Source organism: Suricata suricatta, chromosome 3 (assembly GCF_006229205.1).
Source record: "Suricata suricatta isolate VVHF042 chromosome 3, meerkat_22Aug2017_6uvM2_HiC, whole genome shotgun sequence".
Classification (NCBI taxonomy): Eukaryota; Metazoa; Chordata; class Mammalia; order Carnivora; family Herpestidae; genus Suricata; species Suricata suricatta.
Genome location: NC_043702.1, coordinates 85,774,432 through 85,795,213, shown reverse-complemented (window position 1 = coordinate 85,795,213; position 20,782 = coordinate 85,774,432). Strand labels below are relative to the sequence as shown.

The 20,782-nt window shown below is 34.3% G+C and overlaps 1 protein-coding gene across 1 annotated transcript in view; it reads right to left on the bottom strand.

The window, feature by feature from the left end:
* The window catches only part of LRP1B (LDL receptor related protein 1B), a 1,807,041-nt gene that overhangs the window by 531,947 nt on the left and 1,254,312 nt on the right, over positions 1 to 20,782 (bottom strand). Inside the window, exon 32 of the mRNA XM_029933319.1 lies at positions 20,127 to 20,276. Coding sequence (XP_029789179.1) covers positions 20,127 to 20,276 — 150 coding nt within the window. The remainder of the gene's footprint in view (positions 1 to 20,126; positions 20,277 to 20,782) is intronic.

The following is a 20,782-nucleotide window of genomic DNA, read 5'->3' as shown; positions in this document are numbered from 1 at the left end:
TGCTTTGTTAATTTACATGTATGTCTTCTTATTGAAAATGTAAGACCCTTGGGGCGCCTGGGTGGCTCAGTCTGTTAAGCCTCCGATTTCGGCTCAGGTCAGATCTCACGTTCGTGGGTTCCAGCCCCGCGTCGGGCTCTGTGCTGACAGCTAGCTCAGAGCCTAGAGCCTGCTTCCAGTTCTGTGTCTCCCCTCTCTGCTCCTCCCCCTCTCATGCTCTGTCTCTCTCTGTCTCAAAAATAAATAAAACATTTAAAAAAAAATGTAAGACCCTTAAATTTTTTTTATAGTTTATATTTATTTTTGAGACAGAGAGAGACAGAGCATGAATTGGGGAGTGGCAGAGACAGAGGGAGACACAGAATCTAAAACAGGCTCCAGGCTCTGAGTTGTCAGTACAGAGTCCGATGCGGGGCTCGAACCCACGAACCGTGAGATCATGACCTGAACCGAAGTCAGTCGCTTAACCAACTGAGCCACCCAGGTGCCCCTGAAAATGTAAGACTCTTAAGGGCAAGAATTTTGTCTTATTAACTGTTGTCCTCCATATGTATGCCAATGCCGGCCACGTGGACAGTTTTCAAGGCTGGCTGAGAATCACTAGACTAAGTGAGAGAATGTAATTTGGAGTTATACATACCTTCTTTGATGCCTGTGACACTTACTCTGGGTTATCCTGAGAAACTTATTTGGACCCTTAATATTTGTCTCCTCATCTATAAAATGAGAAAAATTCTTCCACACCCACATAATATATGAAGTATTACCTAAATGATTTGAATAGTAAAGACAATAAGTGGTAGCTTATTGAAAAACAAATGAGTCAACAGAAAATCTGGAACATATATTTGACTATATTGATTCTATTACATAACAAATTGAGAAAGATATTCCTACTCATTAGCAGGAATGTGTGTCAAATTACTTTTTTCAAGATGGTGGGTGGATTTGCATTGTTTTCCTGTGATTTTACACTACTTCTCTTGTGGGGTATGAAGGGTGGCACAGGGTGCAACCTCAAAATACCCACCTTTGTCATAAGGATTTTTTGAGCTGATTATTTTGAGAAAAAGAAGACACAGAAGCAGCTCTGAAAATAATATAAGTTACCCTTTTGTAAGGGACATTTATGTTCAAAAGGAGACCTGTACCATGAAGAGAGCTTATACCAAAGATAGCTTTTTTACCTGAGAAACGTTTCTGCTCATGGCAAAGCAACTTTTGTTTACCAAATATTTCCTTTTCACCTTCCCATGAATTTCCTTCTCCCCTTTAAGTCCCTAGACTCTTGCCTTTTTCCTTAGCTAAGGATAATATATAAGCCTAAATCATCTGGCTGCCTTTCGAAGTCTCCTATCTTTAGGGGCCTTTTGTATACACATACAAATTATTTTTTTCCTGTTAATTTGCCTTTTATTACAGGAGGTCCCCAGCCAAGAACCTACAAGAATAAATGGAAAATTATTTTTTGTCCTCTACACTAGTCAGAATCACAAACATGGAGGTTGGTTGAAATTAGTAGTGTTATTCTTGACAGTGGAAAATAATAATGCTAATTGCTTGTGGTGATCACTCTAAAGGTGATCACCAAGTCTAAGTTGTACACTAGATAGCCTATTAGGGTAGGAAAAATAACACAGAACTTCCATTTACAGTTATAATTGTAAGTGAGATTATCCATGTTCAAAGAAAACAACTTCTCTGATATTTATACAGAGCTTAAGTGAAAGATTTAAGAGAATCATTTTCTGCCTGTGAAGGGCCCTCCTTACTTAAAAAAGGTCTAAAGAGGTTTAAGGAATGATTTTCCTCTTCTGGACTGGATTGTGTGCCCCATCCCCCTGCCCAATTCAATGTTGAAGCCTTAACCCCAATATGACTGTACTTAGAGATAGGATGTTCAAAGAGGTTACTAAGATTTATAAGGTTGTAAGGGTGGGATCCTAACCCAATAGGACTGGTTTCAGTTTAAGAAGAAGGGAGATCAGTTGTATGAGCACAGAATGAAGACCACAAGAGGACCCGGTGTGATGGCTGTCATCTACAAGCCAGGGAGGTCAATTGACTCCTTGATCTTGCAATTCCTGCCTTCAGACTTGTGAGAAAATACATTTCTACTGTTTAAGCTATGCAGTCTGCAGTGTTTCATTATGGCAGCCTTAGCTGACTAATAAACTATCCCCTATCAACTAGTTTGTTAAAAGCATCCCAGGGAAGTTATTTTAAAAGAGTCTGAAACATTCGAAGGGCCCGGCTGAGAACCACAAATGAGAGAAAATTCATCCTAAACTGAAAGCGGATCTAAACCTTACCTCTTAAAATACATTCTATTTACCTGCACCCACACTTGTTCTAAGAGCTCCATTCCTTCTACTTTTACTGGTACCACACTAGTCCAGGCGAAACTCCTATGACAGCCTCCTGAAGTTTTCTAGCATCTACTCTTGCTTTTCTCATAGCCCACTATTCACACTCAGAAATAATATTTTTTAAAACATATTTGACTATAAAACTCCTATTTAACCCTTCAATTGGCTTTTAGAATAAACTGCTACTCTAACCACATTAACCACAACATGCCAAGCAAGGAAGATTTTATGGCCAGAGAAAATAGCCTAATGGCCTTTTTATTTGCTATTTTCTCTGGCCATAAAATCTTCCTTGGTGATTTTCACAAGGCTAGATCTTTCCTGTCATTCAGATGTAAGTCCAAATAGTACCTCTTTAGCAGGGACTTCCTGGAACTCTACTCTGTTTTCCAAACAGAGATAACCAGAACAAAACTCTCTGTTCCTAGTCATCAAATACCATATAAAATAGTATCCAGGAAGTATTTATCTCAGTAGACTTTGTCCTAAATATATCTTTACTTTTATGTGCATGTCTTGTTTTTTAGTTTTTAGTAAGAGTCTGAAATATGGGAACTAGGCTTAGAAGATAACAATCATGATGTGGAAGGCTCTGAGAACCATGTCACTCTGAACGAAATAAAGAAAACTAGGCATCTAAACAGATAGCTCAAGTGAGGAGAGAACAGGGAAAAATGGTACTACTGTTTCTATCAACTGACAAAATGTCTGGGAGAGCAAAAGAAAATGAATTTTAGTAAAGCCTTAAAAATTTTAAACACTTTGACCCAGAAATGCTACAACTAAGTTATTTGCTGAGCTCAGCAAATAACTATTTCTTAGGGTAGCCATCACAATATGTATAATTTCAAAAAAAATTAGAAAGAAAAGAACTTTTAAACCTTTATATATAGGCAATTGTTTAAATTAAATATCATATAGGTATACAGTAGAATATTTTGTAAACATTGAAATGATATTGTAGAAACATTCATTGATCTAGAAAGCAATGTTTAAGACAAATGAAAAGTGAAAGGAATATATATATATATATATACTTTTAAATATGTCATAAATTTTAACCTAAGCCTTAAACCGTGGTTTTACAATAAAAATTCTTGATATTTTCTAAATGTTACTATATTTGCCCATTTTTAAAAGAATATACTGCATTAGTATTAATATTATATAACTTCAATTTTACTTGAGTCATCTTTGCACTATGCTTCTTGAGCAATTTTTTTCTCTTAATATCATAGGAGAAATAACCAACTAGCATTCTTTAGTGGTTTGAACACTACGTATATTATAAGGTTCCATTATCTTAAAAATGCTTTAAATGGCTGTTCTAAATGGGATAATTTGCTGTTCTGTCCTTTTTATCGACCTATGAATGCTGTTACTTGATTTTGTCAAACAACTAATATGATAAAATGTACTAAAATAGAAATATATGATGGGTCTAAATATAAATAAATTATTGGGGAAAAGGTTAAAAAACAGTCACAAATAATCTTTGGTGTTCCTATTTGACATGTATTTGCCTATCCCAAATAATTTAATATATTGATTCACTTGAAAATAAAAACACGTAAAACCTCCAAATTATAGCACATATCAGGGGGAAAAGTTGCTCATTATAAAGTGAAGAAGAATGCACGTGCTCTTTATGAAGAAATTCAGAATGAGTATCCTTATTGATCATTTCTTTGTGCCCTCATTTTCATATCTAGATATCTACCAGATAAGAACTCTATGTTTGAAATAAATCACAACATAATGTTCCTGAAAAAATATATAAACTCTGAACTTGCAAATAACACATTTCTCATTATATTTGGAATTTAAAGAAAAAAATGTTCACCTTATTGATAAAAATGTTTTTAAGAAGAAAGATGATCTGGAGATGTGAGTTTGGTCATTCTAAACCAAGTAATCTCCAACTTTGACTACATTTCTCATAACAAAATTCCTGAGAACAAATCTAGATGACACCATATCATGAGAAAAAGTACATACACACACACACTACACACGTATATTAATGCTTAGAGTTAACACTAGACACATATACTAATGCTTAGAGTTAACACAACACATGCATATTAATGCTTAGAGTTAATTTGCATGGAAACGATTTGGAGGTATATTAACTGTTTAAAAAAAAAAGGAAATACATCTCTCCAGGGAGTTGTCCAAATAAATGTTCTTTTTTTTAATGGGATACTCTTTTTTTTTTTTAATGTTTATTTATTTTTGAGACAGAGATAGAGACAGAGTGTGAGCAAGGGAGGGGCAGAGAAAGAGGGAGACAGAATCCAAAGCAGGCTCTAGGCTCTGAGCTGTCAGCACAGAGCCTGACGGGGGGCTCAAACAGATGAACTTGGAGATCATGGCCTGAGCCAAAGTCAGATGCTAAACTGAGCCACCCTGGCACCCCTAAATTTTCAGATAATAAAACACGGTTAAATAATTTTTATATTTTACTGAAAGTATATGTTATGCCTACTTTCTATAACAAAGCTTTTATGTATTTTGTACATCCAGGGAAATATAAGAAATATTCCAACTTGAAGAGATCTTCAATAACTTTGCCTCCATTAAAGGCAATCTTGGTGATGACAAGGTCAAATCATCCTTTAAAAAAACAAAAACTCATGGGGTACCTGGGTAGGTCAGTGGGTTGGGCAGCCTACTTCAGATCAGGTCATGATCTCACAGCTCGTGAGTTCAAGCCCCTCATTGGACTCTGTGCTAACAGCTCAGAGCCTGGAGCCTACTTTGGATTCAGTGTCTCCCCCTCTCTCTGCTCCTCTCCTGCTCACGCTCTGTCTCTCAAAAATAAATAAATGTTAAAAAAAATATATTTCTTCTAAGTTCAAATCTTAGCAGTCCTTACCATGCCACATGTATTATTTTTGTATTGCTACTGCACTAACTAAAGAGTCCTTTTGTAAAGGTTTCTGGGTCACCTATCTGACATTTTAAATCTCATCACATCTTTTAGGCAAAGCTCTTACCTCTATTCCAAAATTACAGACTTTTGTCCTCCCACACATAATCTCATTTAGAGTCAATTCAGGGAAAATAATCTTATCACTGGCCTTTTGAGTACAGTCCATCTTTGATACATCTATATTCTAAGCTCCATAGAACAATTTTACACATAACTTAAAAACATAAAAGCACAATATTTTTTTTAAAAAGAAGCACATGATTTATGTTCTTTCATTTTTCCCCATACTACTCAGGGTATTCCTTGAGTGGTTATAGTTTCAAACATGGAACACTATTGATTAGAATTAAATTAATGAGGACATTTATTTTAACTTTGTAATGCTTAACATTCTCTTCACATCGTATGAGATTGCACTAATGCTAATTATAAAGAGGGGGGAAAAAAAGAGAAATTTAAACATACTGATGCCCAGGTACAATTTTTTGGTTTGTTTTCTTTTACCTAAATCTAGGTATATATGGCCCCAGAAAATCCTTTGTGAGCAAATGCCATCTACCTAAGTCTAATTTGAGTTGAACAAAATTGCCACATAGCGAAAAGGGCCCAAGTATGATTGTTTAACTACAGTTTAAGTGAATAATATTCACCAAATCTTATTATGATTCCAAGTTATGTATTACATTCCAACATGCATTATAGTGGCAGACTGTGGAGTGTCCTTTTTGGTTCTCTTGCTTCATTACATTCCCGTTCAAATTATATTAACTTACAAATTGATTATAAACCTAAAATATATTATGCCTTCTTCTAAACACTTTCTTATTTTTAAATGAGAGAGGAGACATGGGACAATAGAAAACAATTATGTCTCTACTAAAAAAATTGCATTTTCAAATTTGCTCTTTTTTAATGCCATAAATATGAACAATGTAAATTTATTTTTCCTGAGAAATGATTCCAGAAAAGTTAACCTTTAATAGTTGACAAAGGGGAGACAATCACTATTTAATGCTTTTAAGAATGGTAAAGCTGAGATGATTTAATTACACCATTTATGTTAATGAGACCATTCTCTGATCACTAATTATAATCTGGTTACAAAAATAGTACTATGATGTACTCTGCCATTGTAGTATTTATCCATTCTGTTAGGTAATTAGCATTAAGAAGAGCAACATATTGGAACACAGCAATTTAAGGTGACAAAAATTGCTGGAATAGTATCACATATAGCCCTTTGGAGATTTCTCGTAGTACTTTTAATGTAAATTTTGATGGGCTATTAGTTTTCATTAATGGAGGTTTGAGTACTTAGAGAAGACAACTATGTACTATACTTAGTGCTGGGCAAACTGCCTGGATATATTTCATATATTACCGTTACTTTAATGAATAGTGTTATGGCAATTGCAAGACTGACGGCTTAGAAAATTTAGGGGCATATATTTGAAGTTCTTTGCACTAAGTGACACTGCTAGGCACACACTAAGAAGTATCTTATCCCTTTTTGAAAAGGATGATTTGAAAGGAGAATTACCTTAAATATATAGCATAATTATAGTGCATTTAAAATAAACTGGTTTCCATTTATCAAATTACAGATGGAGATGGAATAGAAGCGTAACAATTAAGTCACTGGATCTTTCGCTGAAAAGTAGACATAAAAACAATTTTTAAGTAAATAGAGTATCATTTGAGTCTTTTCAAATAATATGTTGTTTGTTCAGCTTTCCACTCCTTATATTTTTAAGTGGAACACGCTTACACAATTCAAGTACAAGCACCACAACAATTATGTAAATACCTAATACAAGTGCACTGATGATCATTCCTGTATCTAAGAGAATTCACATTTTTTCAATACTTGAGATAGTAACTGGGGTCATTTTTCTGATCTGTTTGAACTATTCTTAACTAAAGGAACAATTTTCTAGCATTATATTCCATTTTTCATGAATGCTTTCTACTAGTACTTTATAAATATATAATCCTGTGTCCAGAGATGATTCTCTCAAAAAAGTCCATTTTTTTAAATAAATTAATAATCTTTCTAAACTTAGATAAGTTTAACCGACATAGAAACATTTCAAAAAACATATAAATCATTAAAGCTTTTAACTTTAAAACATCTGAAATTAAAGCAACAAGCTAAGAATGCATCAAAGTTAAGTGTTCTAAGTAACTGTAATTATTTTCTTCATATGATTGATTTAATGTTTTTTTAATTTACATAAACAACCATAATAGCTTGAATCATATTTACTAGAAATTTTTCTTTTCTTTCTTTATTAAAGTGCATAATGATTAATAGTAACATTGTATGTAATAAATTGGAAATAAAGCAGAACATGTGGGGCAGAACTAATATCATTAAGAATTTCATAAACATGAAAGCTAAAAATCTTTCCTTTTTTTTTAAATTTTTTAACGTTTTATTTATTTTTAATACAGAGAGAGACAGAGCATGAGAGGGGGAGGGGCAGAGAGAGAAGGAGACACAGAACCAGAAGCAGGCTCCGGGCTCTGAGCTGGCTGTCAGCACAGAGCCTGACGCGGGGCTCGAACCCACGAACGTGAGATCTGACCTGAGCCCGAGTCGGAGGCCTAACCGACTGAGCCACCCAGGCGCCCCCTAAAAACCTTTCCTTTAGAGAAGTAAAGTTATTGTAAATTACTACTTCAAGCTCATACTATAAGCATAACTATGTGTTTTGTTTTGGTAAATTACTTTAGTGGTAGCACAGGTACTATCAAGTATTTTTAAAGCAGAATAAAAGTTTCATGGAGGAGGAAGGTAAATTGCATGCCTATAGCATTAAAAAAATTTTTTAAGCTCTCCATCTAAAAGAAACAAGTGTTCCAAAATACGGTCAGTTTACACTTCCAGTTCTTTCTGCCTTACATGCTCTTCCCCCAGATTCCTGAATGAGCCACTCATTCACTTCCTTCAGAGTTGTGTTCAGCTGTCATTTCCTAGTAAAAATGGCCTTGACCACTCTATTTAAAATTGTAATTTTTCTGGCTCTTTCCTGTCAACTCAACTCTGCACTCCTCATTTTTATGCCCTGGTTGAATATTCTCCATTAGTACCTTTCACCACCTGACAAACTTTATTTCACTTGTGTAGTTGCTTGCATACTTGTTTTCTCCCACTGGGAATATCAGCCCCTTAATGATGGATTCGCTACCTGCTGTAAGCTCTGTTGTATTCCTTGTACCTAAACTAGTGCCTGGCTCATAAGAGTCACTTGATGAATTGTTGAATGAGTAATGAATCAAAGTTGGGACAAATAAATTGCCAGCTGCATTATAATACACAGTAGATGATTAAGATAAGTATAAACATAAGATAACCAAATCCAAGCTCCTTTCTTATTAAGTTACATTTAAAAGAAAGAATATAGAAGGACTCTTTTTGGTATAGAGCAGGTTTCTTAACCTCAGCACTATTGGAATTTTGAGCCAAATAGTTCCTTAATATAGGAGGCTACACTGTGCCATGTGAGATGTGCACTGGCACCCCTGTTTTACACCCACTAGAACAAGAGCAGCAACCTCTCTACAAAGCAATTGTGACAGTGTAAAGTGTCTGCAGACATTTCCAAATGTTCCCTGGTGGACAAAATTGCCTTGGGTTGAGAATAACTTGCATAGTGGAACTAACTTTCAAGTTAAAATTATGTTAGGAAACCCAGCTTTGACCTTGGACAATCCACATTGTATCCGGCAGTAACACTGCAATTCTGATACATTCTTTGCATGGTCACCATGCCTACTAGCACTAACATGTGTACAATTGGAGAGTAGAGGCTCTGTAAATATTAGTTATAGAAATGAACAGTACAGCATAATGGATAAAATATGATTAAAAACATATTTAAAGTTGTATTTTTAACTAAAGAAATGTATACATATGATAAATATTGGAGCAGTCTCTACAGAATTTTTGGTCCTGGCTATTTTTAATTAAAATATATATCTTGGTTTATAATTCAAATCAATATATAGATATACCTCATATTTAATAGCTGCACTATATTTCACTGCACAGATATTTCACGATTCGTTTGGCTAGTCCTTTATAATTGGTATACAGTTCTTTTCTCCCTCACTTTTCTAAGCACAACTACAATTTCAAATTATATTTTTACATACATTTCAGTGTACATACATCTTAGCGTAACTAGGTCTAGAGGACAAATTCCTAGAAGAAACACAAGCGTTAAAGTCTAAGAATCATGGACCAGAAAGCTTGCTACAGTATTTATTAATGAGGTAACCCTGAGTGATTAATTTAAGCTAGCTGAGACTCTGCTGGGACCTCTGGAATAAACAGGGCTAATGCGACCTGTCTCTGGAGATTGCTGCGGGAATTACATGAGGTGAGATTTGTAAATTAAATACTAGAATGCTTTATTTATTTAGACTGTCAATTATTATTATTAAAGAGAATAATGCTGTAACACCCAGCTGTGGGAGAATAACTTTAAGGGTCTAAACATTCCAAACACTAAAGTTTTTGTTTCATTTTGGAAGTCTTTAATTTGTGTGTGTTTGTATTTGATTTTCTTCTTCCATTAAGCTATTTACTTTCTTTGAGAATAAACACAATCCAAAATAACCCTTCTTTTCTCATATTTCTATATGCACAGTTATATATACATATATATATATACACATATGCAATGTGCCAGAATAATTGACTATATTTTACACATTTATCTTATTACTCATTTTTTTCCTTTCCAATTCAAATCATTATATTATAAAGTATTTCTTTTAAAGTTTATTTCAATACATATTTAAATTCTACATTAGACTTATGGTTGTGATCATTCTGCATAAACATGTATGCTTTGAAAATATATTTTGATTGCTGTGGCAGATGTTTTTGCATGTAAATGGTCATTGTTTTATTTATTCATACATTCTATTACTACTTTTTGTAATGTACTCAGTGTAAAGCATCTTTCTCTGTGTCATGAATGATGCATATATGAATAAAATGTCTCAAATTATGGAAGAGTGAGGCAGATCCACACATTAGAAACAACAATAAACACACACACACACACACACACACACACACGCACGCACATTCTACTACATTAGGAAAATACAAAGAGGTTCAGAGGAGAGAAAAATCTCAAATCATACTGAGGTAAAAATTGAAGTAGGCCTTGATGGGTGGCATTTCGCCCATTATGGTAGCTGATAAATGTGGAAAGTAGTAAAGGAACAAGAAATAGCAGGACAAATAGAAATAAGGAGGACAAATAGATATAAGCAGGGCTTTGGAGGGCGCCTGGGTGGCTCAGTTTAGTGTGTGACTCCTTTTCAGCTCAGATCATGATCTCATGATTCATGGGATCTAACCGCTTTGTCTCGCTCTGAGCTGACAGCATGAAGCCTGCCTGGGATTCTCTCTCTGCCCCTGCCCAGGTTGTGCTCGCTTGCTCACCCTTGCTCTCTCTCTCTCAAAACAAATAAATAAACATTTTTCAAAAATGCTTTAAAAGAAAAGAAAGAAGTAAGGCATAATCAAATACAGGGAATGTTTGCCTGGATGTATTGTACCTTAATGACAGAAGCAGGGATAGAGGTGAATCACATGAAACATCAAGTTATGACCAGGAAGCCTTTTCCTGGTAGTGGAAAGAGCACTTAACTTGAGTCAGGAGATGAGCTGAGTCCCAGGGGAGTGAATTTTTACAAATCCCATTGACCCTGAATTTTTTTTTCCATAACGTGGGGGGACTAATAATACTTTGAGTTTTAACACATCTTACTGACTATATAGGCTCCTTTATCTCTAATGTGAAACTAAATACCCACGCAGACAACTTTTGGTGAATGAAAAGGGGTTAAGTTGCAAGTGCTTTTCAGCCCCTAAAACATATGGCAAAGTAGGTGGCACTACAGCTGGTCTGAACATAGCAGGTCTTGGTAGTTTGGAGACTGGAGATTCAGAGACTGAAAAAAGGGAAAGGAGCCACTGCAATAACCCAAACAAAAAGTTGTTAAGTACCTAGCAAGACTGTGAAAGGAAAGCCAACAGACCAAACAAACAAACAGAACAGAACAGAAAAAGGGGCAGACCTGATTATCAGATATAAAAGAAGACTGTGAACTCAAGAGACAGAGAAAGAGATAGAAGATTAAAAGAAAGAAGGAAAGAAAGAAAGGGAGAGGAAATTGTCACAGGAAACAAGGACTTGTTTAAAACTAAGGTTTAGCCTTTTTCTCATTTAGAGGGAGAGATATATTTGGCAAACTTTGATTTAAAAGCAAAACAAACAAACAAAACCCTGCATTTGACAATATGTAAAGTGGGCTTGCATTGTACAAAACAGGAAATGACTCCTTAAGGTGGATATTAAAGTCAAGAACTCTTACGTTATCAGACTTGTAGCCTGGTCACAAGAAGACAACATATAGAATCCTTCTAGACTAAACTGTATTTTGAATCTGTGGGTGCTCAGCCTAAAGATCATAGCAAGACAAACATACCACACTAACAGCCTGTCACTTGCCATCATTTATAATATCCCACAGATGCTATGACAACTGCCATAGTAATTTATTTAGGGAAGTAGAAAAAAGAGGTTTTGATGATTTCTGTTTGCCAATTATTTATTGTATCTATATATTTTATCACATCTACTTTATTTATAAGGTATATTATATATCTGAGGAAATTCATAACAAGTATGCAAACTATGTGCTAAATATGCTTTATTTTTTAAAGTTTATTTATTTTGAGAGAGAGAGAGAGAGAGAGAGAGAGAGAGCGAGCGAGCGAGCGAGAGAGCGAGCGCACACAGAGAGGAGGGGTAGGAAGAGAATGGGACAGAGAGAATCCCAAGCAGGCTGGGAACTGTTGGTGCAGAACCTGACATGGGGCTCGATCTCACAAACTATGAGATCATGACCTGAGCTAAAATCAAGGGTTGGATGCTTAAAAGATATGCTTTATTTTTTGATAAATCCTAACATCAGTCATTACACCAAGTGATATTTTGCTGAAAAGAATACAGATACATTAAAAAACAAAACAGAAATCAGTCAAAAAAGTGTAAGTGTTAGTGTAGGTAAAGACTAATTTTTTTTTGCCATTAGCTTAGCATTTCCTTCAGTCAGCAGAGAGACCACTGTAATTGCTTTTTTGTAGAATCTCTTGTGGGAACATTGGAAAACATCTTAATCCCCAACAATATCAACACTGTTTTCATTCTTAAGCAAATAAATATGACCTTCTTTGATACTCAGATGGTTCTGGAAGCATTTTAATCTGTTCAGCCTTGGCTTTCTCAAGACAAACTATCCATGCAGGGAACCTCCATAGCAGCTATTATGATGACCTCAGATTTGTGAAGTGCGCTTATGAAAAGTATAATCAAACATCCTTAGGAGTTATATTTGTTAAAGCCTTTCAAGGGCTCCCTAAAGAGCAAATGATTCATTTATTTTTTTTAACACCTACTTAAAACAAATGTGTGCATAACCAAATCAAGAGAAGTGAGAAGCCAACATTTTACTCACTATAGGGCTGAGTTTGTTTTTGATAGGAGACTGAAAATGCACATAGAACATGCCTTTTTCTACTCCTTTATTGATCCTAACAGTAGCCAAAATTCAATATCCTTCTAATATTTACATATTAAGCCTATTCTGGCAAATTGCTACTTGAAACAGATCAATAGTATAATATATTTAAACTGTGATTGAGGACAGAAAAATTCAGTGGAGAGAGTTTAAGTATTCATAGAAAACGCATAAAGATTTTCTTTTGCCTTTACCTGTGATTCAATCTTTCTTTTATTTTAAAGAGAAGTTAGCCAAGTTTTGCAAGTGATTCTAAGATTAGATGGGTATTGGAGATAGCTACTTAGATATTTGTAAAAAGTATAAACCTATTCTAAGACAAGTAATCTAAACAATTCTATGTTGTAAACATCCACTGAATTCTCAAGTAAAAGTCAAAATAGAATAAATTTGCTAAACATCTAGAATACATTAGTATGATTTCTGATTAGCATAATTTCACAAGCGAACATTATTTTTATTCTAATTTTTGTTGTCTCTCTTGTATTGCTTCAACTTAATTAACAGTTTATTTTAAACTATTTCTTGTATCTTGGATCAACCCATTAGCAATAAAATCATACAAGGTTTTTAAGAGCTTGTAGCCCATATGGCCAAAACTCATATTTTTGCAGAATAGAAAATTAAGGATTAGAGTTTAGTAATTGTCCAAGATCCATATAGCTGGCTAGTGAGTAATAGATATCAAAAAATACTTTTTAAATGGACAAATATAAAACCTTTAATGATTTATTATGTTATATTTAATTCTAAAAGTCTATGATTTAACCACACAGTAAAGACTACCTAACCATTTTGTATACATGGATTAACCTTAATAGAAACCCAGGGCAGGCTGACCCAAGTTGGGCCAGTTTGACATAAAGATTATTTTGAGTTAAAAGTAATCAAAATCCAGCAAATACAGGAGAAGCTGTTTGCCTCCCACACAACTGCCTAAATTTCATTGGAAAGGAGAGACTATAACAGGAAGTGACTGCTACCTAAAAAATGTATCTGCAATAACAGAGCAACCTCGTTTCCTTAAACATTTCGTATCCCCTTATTCCTAATGAGCTTTCTCCCCTTTGTATCCTCAGGCCCCTAACCCTCTCCTTAGTTCATATAAGCTTCATGTTGCCTCATTGTCTTTGGAATTTCATGTATGTGTGGATTCCTTGTGCATATGCCTATTAAATTTGGTTTTCTCCTGTTACTCTCTCTCATGTCAATTTGATTCCAAGTCCAGCTAGAAGGACTATAGGGCAGAGGAAGGTCTTTTAGACAATATTCAAGAATAACATGCAAAGTTAATTTTGGAATTCTCATCTGTAAATACAGTTTTCAAAAGTCATAGACCATCATAAAATAAAACAAAATTAGATGCTTGATTGAATATCAATGTGATGAACTGGATATACAGTGGAGTAGTAAAGAACAATGAATAAAAACCTCGTAAGAGGGGGGGGGCTTTAAATTCAAGGTTATACCCCTGGTAGTGCCCATAACTCAAACTCTTGGCCTAGAAAAGCTTGACAAATAACTTCATGACACATTTTAATGGACTATATCAAGATCAGCCCATGATTAAATTAAGATGCTGACCATTAAATCCACAAATGCCAAGGATTTTTTATATTGACATACAGATTTCTTCAAGTTTGCCTAAGTTCCCTAACTTTAAATCTGTGGTCCATTTGGCCCAGATCTTCCTTGCCCCACCCAAAAAATACAAAACACAGATAAGTCACCATCCTACTCTTTCCTGAATTCCATCTTAATTTTCTCCAAATACCAGTAAGCCTGTTTCTGCCAGGTCATTTGTTTAATGTGTGTCTTTTCTCTCAGCACCATGAATTGATTTTTCTAACTTCCTCTTCAATGTGAACACAATATATAGACTCTGCTCTCAAACTGCATATGCTGACAATGAAAAGGAACAGTATGTTAAATATAATCCATAAATAACCCACAAACCCTAATTTTAGTCAATAGTTTCAACCTCTTCTTTATCCTCACAAAGGCACTTAGAATTGAATGGCAACTTGATTAACTTAAGTTTACCTCACTGTCTCCTGCAGGCAATAATGATCAGAAAAATGACAAAAGTTATGCGGAAATCTGAATAAAAATAAACGAAAAAAAAGCTCTGTATCTAGGTAATCAATAGTTAAATATAGCACAGCTGCCTGTATACTATTTTATAGCACCAACCATCTAAAAGTCACGTATGAAAATGTTCTAGAGTCTCATTATTTCATGAAGCTGAAGTATATTTATGAAAGAAAATTCCCATAGAAAGAATGGCTAAATACTAAAAAAAAAAATCTAACACAAATAAATAGTAGATATAATTTTAGAGCTACCAGCTACTATATTTGAAAGCAGAAAGTATTGTTTTTTTGGGGTTTTTTTTTTTTTTTTGGCTCTGACAGTTTGTGAAAGACAAGCGACAAGGTCATTATTATATATCTTTTAGTGGGGAAGAATTTGATGTTCAATGTTACTAGGCTAGTCAGCTTAGATCTAGTACCTGGAAAGCTGTCTAGGCTAATTTGGAATGTTATAACGGCAACATCATAATTGGATGGCTGAAAACACAGAAATAGATTTCTTGTGGTTCTGGATGCTAGAACCCCAAGATCAATATGCCAACAAATACTGCCTTGCTATGTCCTCATGTGGCTGAGAGAGAGGTTAGCTCTCTGGTTTCTTCTTAGAAGAACACCAATCTCACTGAGATTCCATCACCAAGACCTACTTACGTCCCCAGGTCCCCACTTCCTATTACCATCACATTAGAGCTTCAAGATATGAATTTGTGGGAACACAGTCATTCAGTCCATGGCAAAATGTGTTAAGAGTCCTCATCTGAGTAGTTATTATACAAATGACATTATGCTTTATTATACCCGACATGATTTACTATTCACAATTATTCTGACTCTATTATATAAATATTTGATTTTAGAAATCTGTTTATGAATGAGCTCTGTGAATGGAATGACATACAAATTACTTATCTTTTGCTATTGTAATATATACTACCAAAACTTAGTATCTAAAAAAAAAAATAAATGTTTCCTGTGTCACAAAGTGTTTGTGGGTCAGGAACTTAGGAGCAGGTATATGGGTGGTTCTGGGTTAGGGTCTTTTTTGAGGTTGCTATAGTGCATTGATTTGGGCTATAGTCTTGTGAAGGTTTGACTGACCTGAATGAAGGTTTTACTTTCAAGATGACTGACTCACATGGCTGTTGGTTGAAGGTCTCACTTCCTTGCTGTGTGGACTTTCCTATTCGGCTGTGTGGATGACATTGTGACATGCCATCTGGCTTCCCCCTGAGTTAGCCACCCAAGGAAGGAAGGACAAGGGGGAAGCCTCATGCCTTTTACGACCTTATCTCTGAACTTCTACACCATCATATTTGTCTTATTTTACTCATGAGAAATGAGTCACTAGGTCCAGGAAGGATTCAAGGGGGAGGGAGTTAAGCTCTGCTTCTTACAAGAATATCAGAGTGTTTGTGAAACTTGGATATAGCAATCTTGGTCTTGGGGTCTTGGGCTTGGTCAATCACCAAACAATTGCTTTATTTTAACCTAAGTATTACCAAATACCTTCTCCTTTACCTGATTTTTAATATTTCAAACCTCTCTTTGTTTTTTTGGTATATATTATTCCAAATAAAACAGGAAACTCTAAGTAGTAATAGTCTACAATCTTTGAGGTTTGAAAAATGATAAGAAGTGTCTAAAGAGACTTTTCATTCAACTCCAGGAAAACTACCTCTAAATTTAAGTGAAGCACAAACTTTCAGTTAGTTATCATCCATTGCTTAGGTAATATGTCTGAGGAGTTGGACTATGGTGGTATATAACTGGTAGCTTCATTGCATAATTATTTCCTTGTTTTCCAGATGTGTAATTTCAGTATTACTGTAGGCAAATATCTTCTTAAACATTTGTAGCTATAATCATCAGTGATCCCCAGGATAGTAAGTTGTAAAGCTCTTCTGTTTTATTTTTATATTGCCTTTTTTATATGACTATAATACTCAGCCTCAGCAGGAAACAAGTCATCACCTTGTATTCCATCCCCAAAGAGAAAGAGAAATTCTCAAAGAAGGGGGAATCTGAGGAACAGGGCAAGTTCAGAGCCAAACTAGAGAACTTTGTAAAATAGAGGTTCCTAGACTGCTTCTCTAAGTTATTATCCTTTACATTTTAAACCTCCAAACTAAAGATGTATTTTGATATATCCATCAAATACATTGTTGACCATAGAGCATTGATATTTTTTGTTATATTTATTTTTTACTTTAAGATTTAGTGAAATTATGGTGAAGGGAGGGGTATACATACATGGCCATTCACTTTTAAAAGAATTTTAATTTTGTAAGGTTGTGTTCCCATACAGTGACGACCTCATGTCAGTTTCACAGTGCTGACACAACATAGGCATTATAATTTCCCCCCAAACTTACTCCTATGTTATCAAAAAATAAAACTTTATATTCTTTTGCCCCAAGGGCCTACAGCTCCATTTTTGAGACTTTGTTCATAGCATTGAGTTCCGGAAGTTTAGTACTCATTTTCTAGCAGCAGGGTGGGTACCAATCATGTTAGCAGAAAGAAACTTCTATAAGGCTTTTGTATGAGGCAATGATTTTTATAGTACATATACATATTCACTAAGAAGTCAACAACATTCTTTGAAATGTTATATTTTAACATCTTTCCTCTAATTCATTGTGTTCCTTAGCTATATTATTTGTTAATTAGGGTTAATTTCAGAAGGTATATTGGAATTCAATTTTTAAAAACATAATATGAGTGGTGATTGGGGATCTGCTATTTTTACTCAGGTGATTTAAAATATGTACAAATATGCATAAAACAAAATTTTCTTATTAATTTGGAAAAGCTGAATACTATAAAGTAACTTCATTTCCTTATTGCTTTATCAGAATATTATAAACAAGTTTCTCCTTAAAAATAACTTACTTGTTAGGTACACTCTGTGTGTGTGTAACTTTTGAACACACGCTACAAAAAGAATGGGAATGCTATGTTTTACAAACAGTACAGGAACTGTCCGAAGACTATAAAGACAATTGAGAAATTATTAAAAATAAGATATTTTTTACAAGTTTATATGCCTCCTCTCATGAAAAATTATTTTAAACAGAAACACTGGAGCACCTCGGTGGCTCAGTTGGTTAAGCATCCGAGTTCAGCTCTGGTCATGCTCTCCCTGCTTGGGGCTTCCAGCCCTGGATTGGGCTCTGTGCTGACAGCTCAGAGACTGGAGCCTGCTTCAGATTCTGTGTCTCTCTCTCTCTCTGCCCCTCCCTGGTTCGCTCGCTTGCTCTCTCACTCTCTCTCAAAAATAAATAAACATTAAAATAAATTTAAAAAATACTAATTCTAAGAAATAATTAGAAAAAATGATAGCGGGAAGACAACAGTTTAGTAATAAAATTACAGCAAAAGAAAGCTACTAAACGTCTGATTCCACACTATGTCAATTATCTGCAAATGCTGAAGGAGGTAAAATTAATGAGTATTTTAAAGATCAAAGTAAGTGATGTCAGATTCCACCTTTGAGGTTTGTAGCAAACTCTACTCTTTCAAAAGTCTATTCACATACATTTCCATGTGATTCTCACAACTTTGTGATAAAGGCAGATATATTTATTATCAACATTTCACAGCTACCAAAATTGAAATCATTCATTGTGATTAATGACTGGTTGAAGCAATCCTCTTTTCTCTCTCTCCTTCACAGAAATGTATGTCTTGTTTTGTTTGAGAAGTGTCCGGGGTTATAATCGTACTTCAGAGACAAGTACACTGTCTGTACGTAAAAGATTCTAAATACATGTTCAACTGAACTGAGTTTAAAATGTTTTTTCTTAACATCCCACTTTCATCCTGTTTTAAATAATAATTTGCAAATCTAAACCTTATTTACTTTCATTAAAATATTTTAAGTCTAATTGAAGTCAAGGTGATAAAAACACTCTGGTAAAGAATAAATTTTCATATCTTTCTCAATTAACAACTACGTACTTTTTAACTTTATATACTCATCAATAGTCATTAGTGAAAATAAACCAGAAATAATTAACATTCAATCTGGGAAAGGATAAAAGAGATAAAGATCATAGAATATTTATTAAAAGACCTAACTTATTACGTATATAATTTTTAGATAGATGTTCCAAATGGCTTTTCACATATATATGTGTATATGTATGTACGTATGTATATACATACTATATGCATATATGTGTATATGTGTATATATATACATACACTGTATGTACATAGGGTATCCTGAATACATTGTATTTAGAATTGCAAATATGAAATCAGTTTTCTAATTTCCTGTAACTAAACATAAGTACTAAGATTCTATGTGGAATCTCTAAACCTCAAACTGCTGACCTACATAAACTTCAGTTTAGAGCCACCCATTTACTAAAGGCACAGCCATTCTTCCCAAAAAGCACTTTCATATGGTATCTACTCTTAAACCTTTTTAAAAATTTGAACTGTTATTTAATTAGAGTTTACATTTCAAAAATCAACTTCCAATATCAATACAATAGAAGGTGATTATTTGTTCTAGGAAAATCCATTCCTCCCTGTTAGCTTCCTAATTGCCTTACTGGTCTAGCATTTTTTTTTCCCAAAGGCTGAACCAAAAAGAATGGAAATGAGACTCAAATTTGTAAGATCTGTAACTCATCCCTAAAAATAAGAAAGAATTATTTGTGGGAGAATCATTTCAATCTTTGGTCAATGGGCTCTGTGCCCTTGTTTTTTGAATTATCTGTGTGGATCAAGCTATCCTTTATAAGCAGAGATAAGCCAAATTTGACTTTATTGTGACAAATATATAAGCCTCTTACACTTTAGAACACTGCATGAGAACAAAGAAAATAATCATAAAATAATATAAGTCACAGCTCAGAATCAATCATGGTAAAGTTTGTAATGCTAACAGCACAAAGTTCCCTGATCTGGATAATCCTACAAGTCTGTTTGTAAGATTAAAAAAAGAAAAACAAAACAAAACAAAGCAAAAACTCTTGCAGAGATGTGTCATTTTGAGTGTGCTTCTGTTGGTGTTAATGGAGCAGTAACTTTTCTAAGCTTTTAACAGGTCATAATTAATCAACTTCCAATCAATACAAAGCATCCAAGCTATAGAACCACTGCACTTACCCATGATAGTTAGGGCTGTGGCTTTTGTTAATTCTTCTTTCATTGACTCTATTACTTCTAAATCACCACCATCCAGGTTGCATCTATTTATGGTTCCATTTCCCGAACTGATCCAATAAAGCTTGTTTTCCACATAGTCTATTGATAGACCTGTAATTAAATTATACAACTTAAACATAACAGTAGCCACTTAAATAGTAATGTTCACCTTACATTACATTTGGGGAGGGGTAAGTTTCAAGCTTAGATTTTTGTCATTAAATATAAGATCTGTCTAATAGGGAAATATACTGTTGTAATTATCTGTGAAATAATATAATATATTTTTATAGACACTTAATAGTTATCTCTGTTGATTATCACAACAATCTGGTGACACTGAAGGCAATGAATGTCTCATTTCATGAATAAGAAAAATAATACCTAGAATAGTTAAGAAATCTATAGGAGTTCATAATTAGTAAGTGTACATTACAGAAATTTTATGAAAGTTTTTGTTTCCAAACTGAGTGCTTGCTCTCTGTTACACCACTTTGCCTCAGAAAAATTATTTTGGGAAACTAATATCATTGATGAAATTTTTAATTACCCCTCTACTTTCAGGAAAATTTACTTTAAGTAGTTATAGATTCAAATTGTTGGCTTCAACTCTTTTC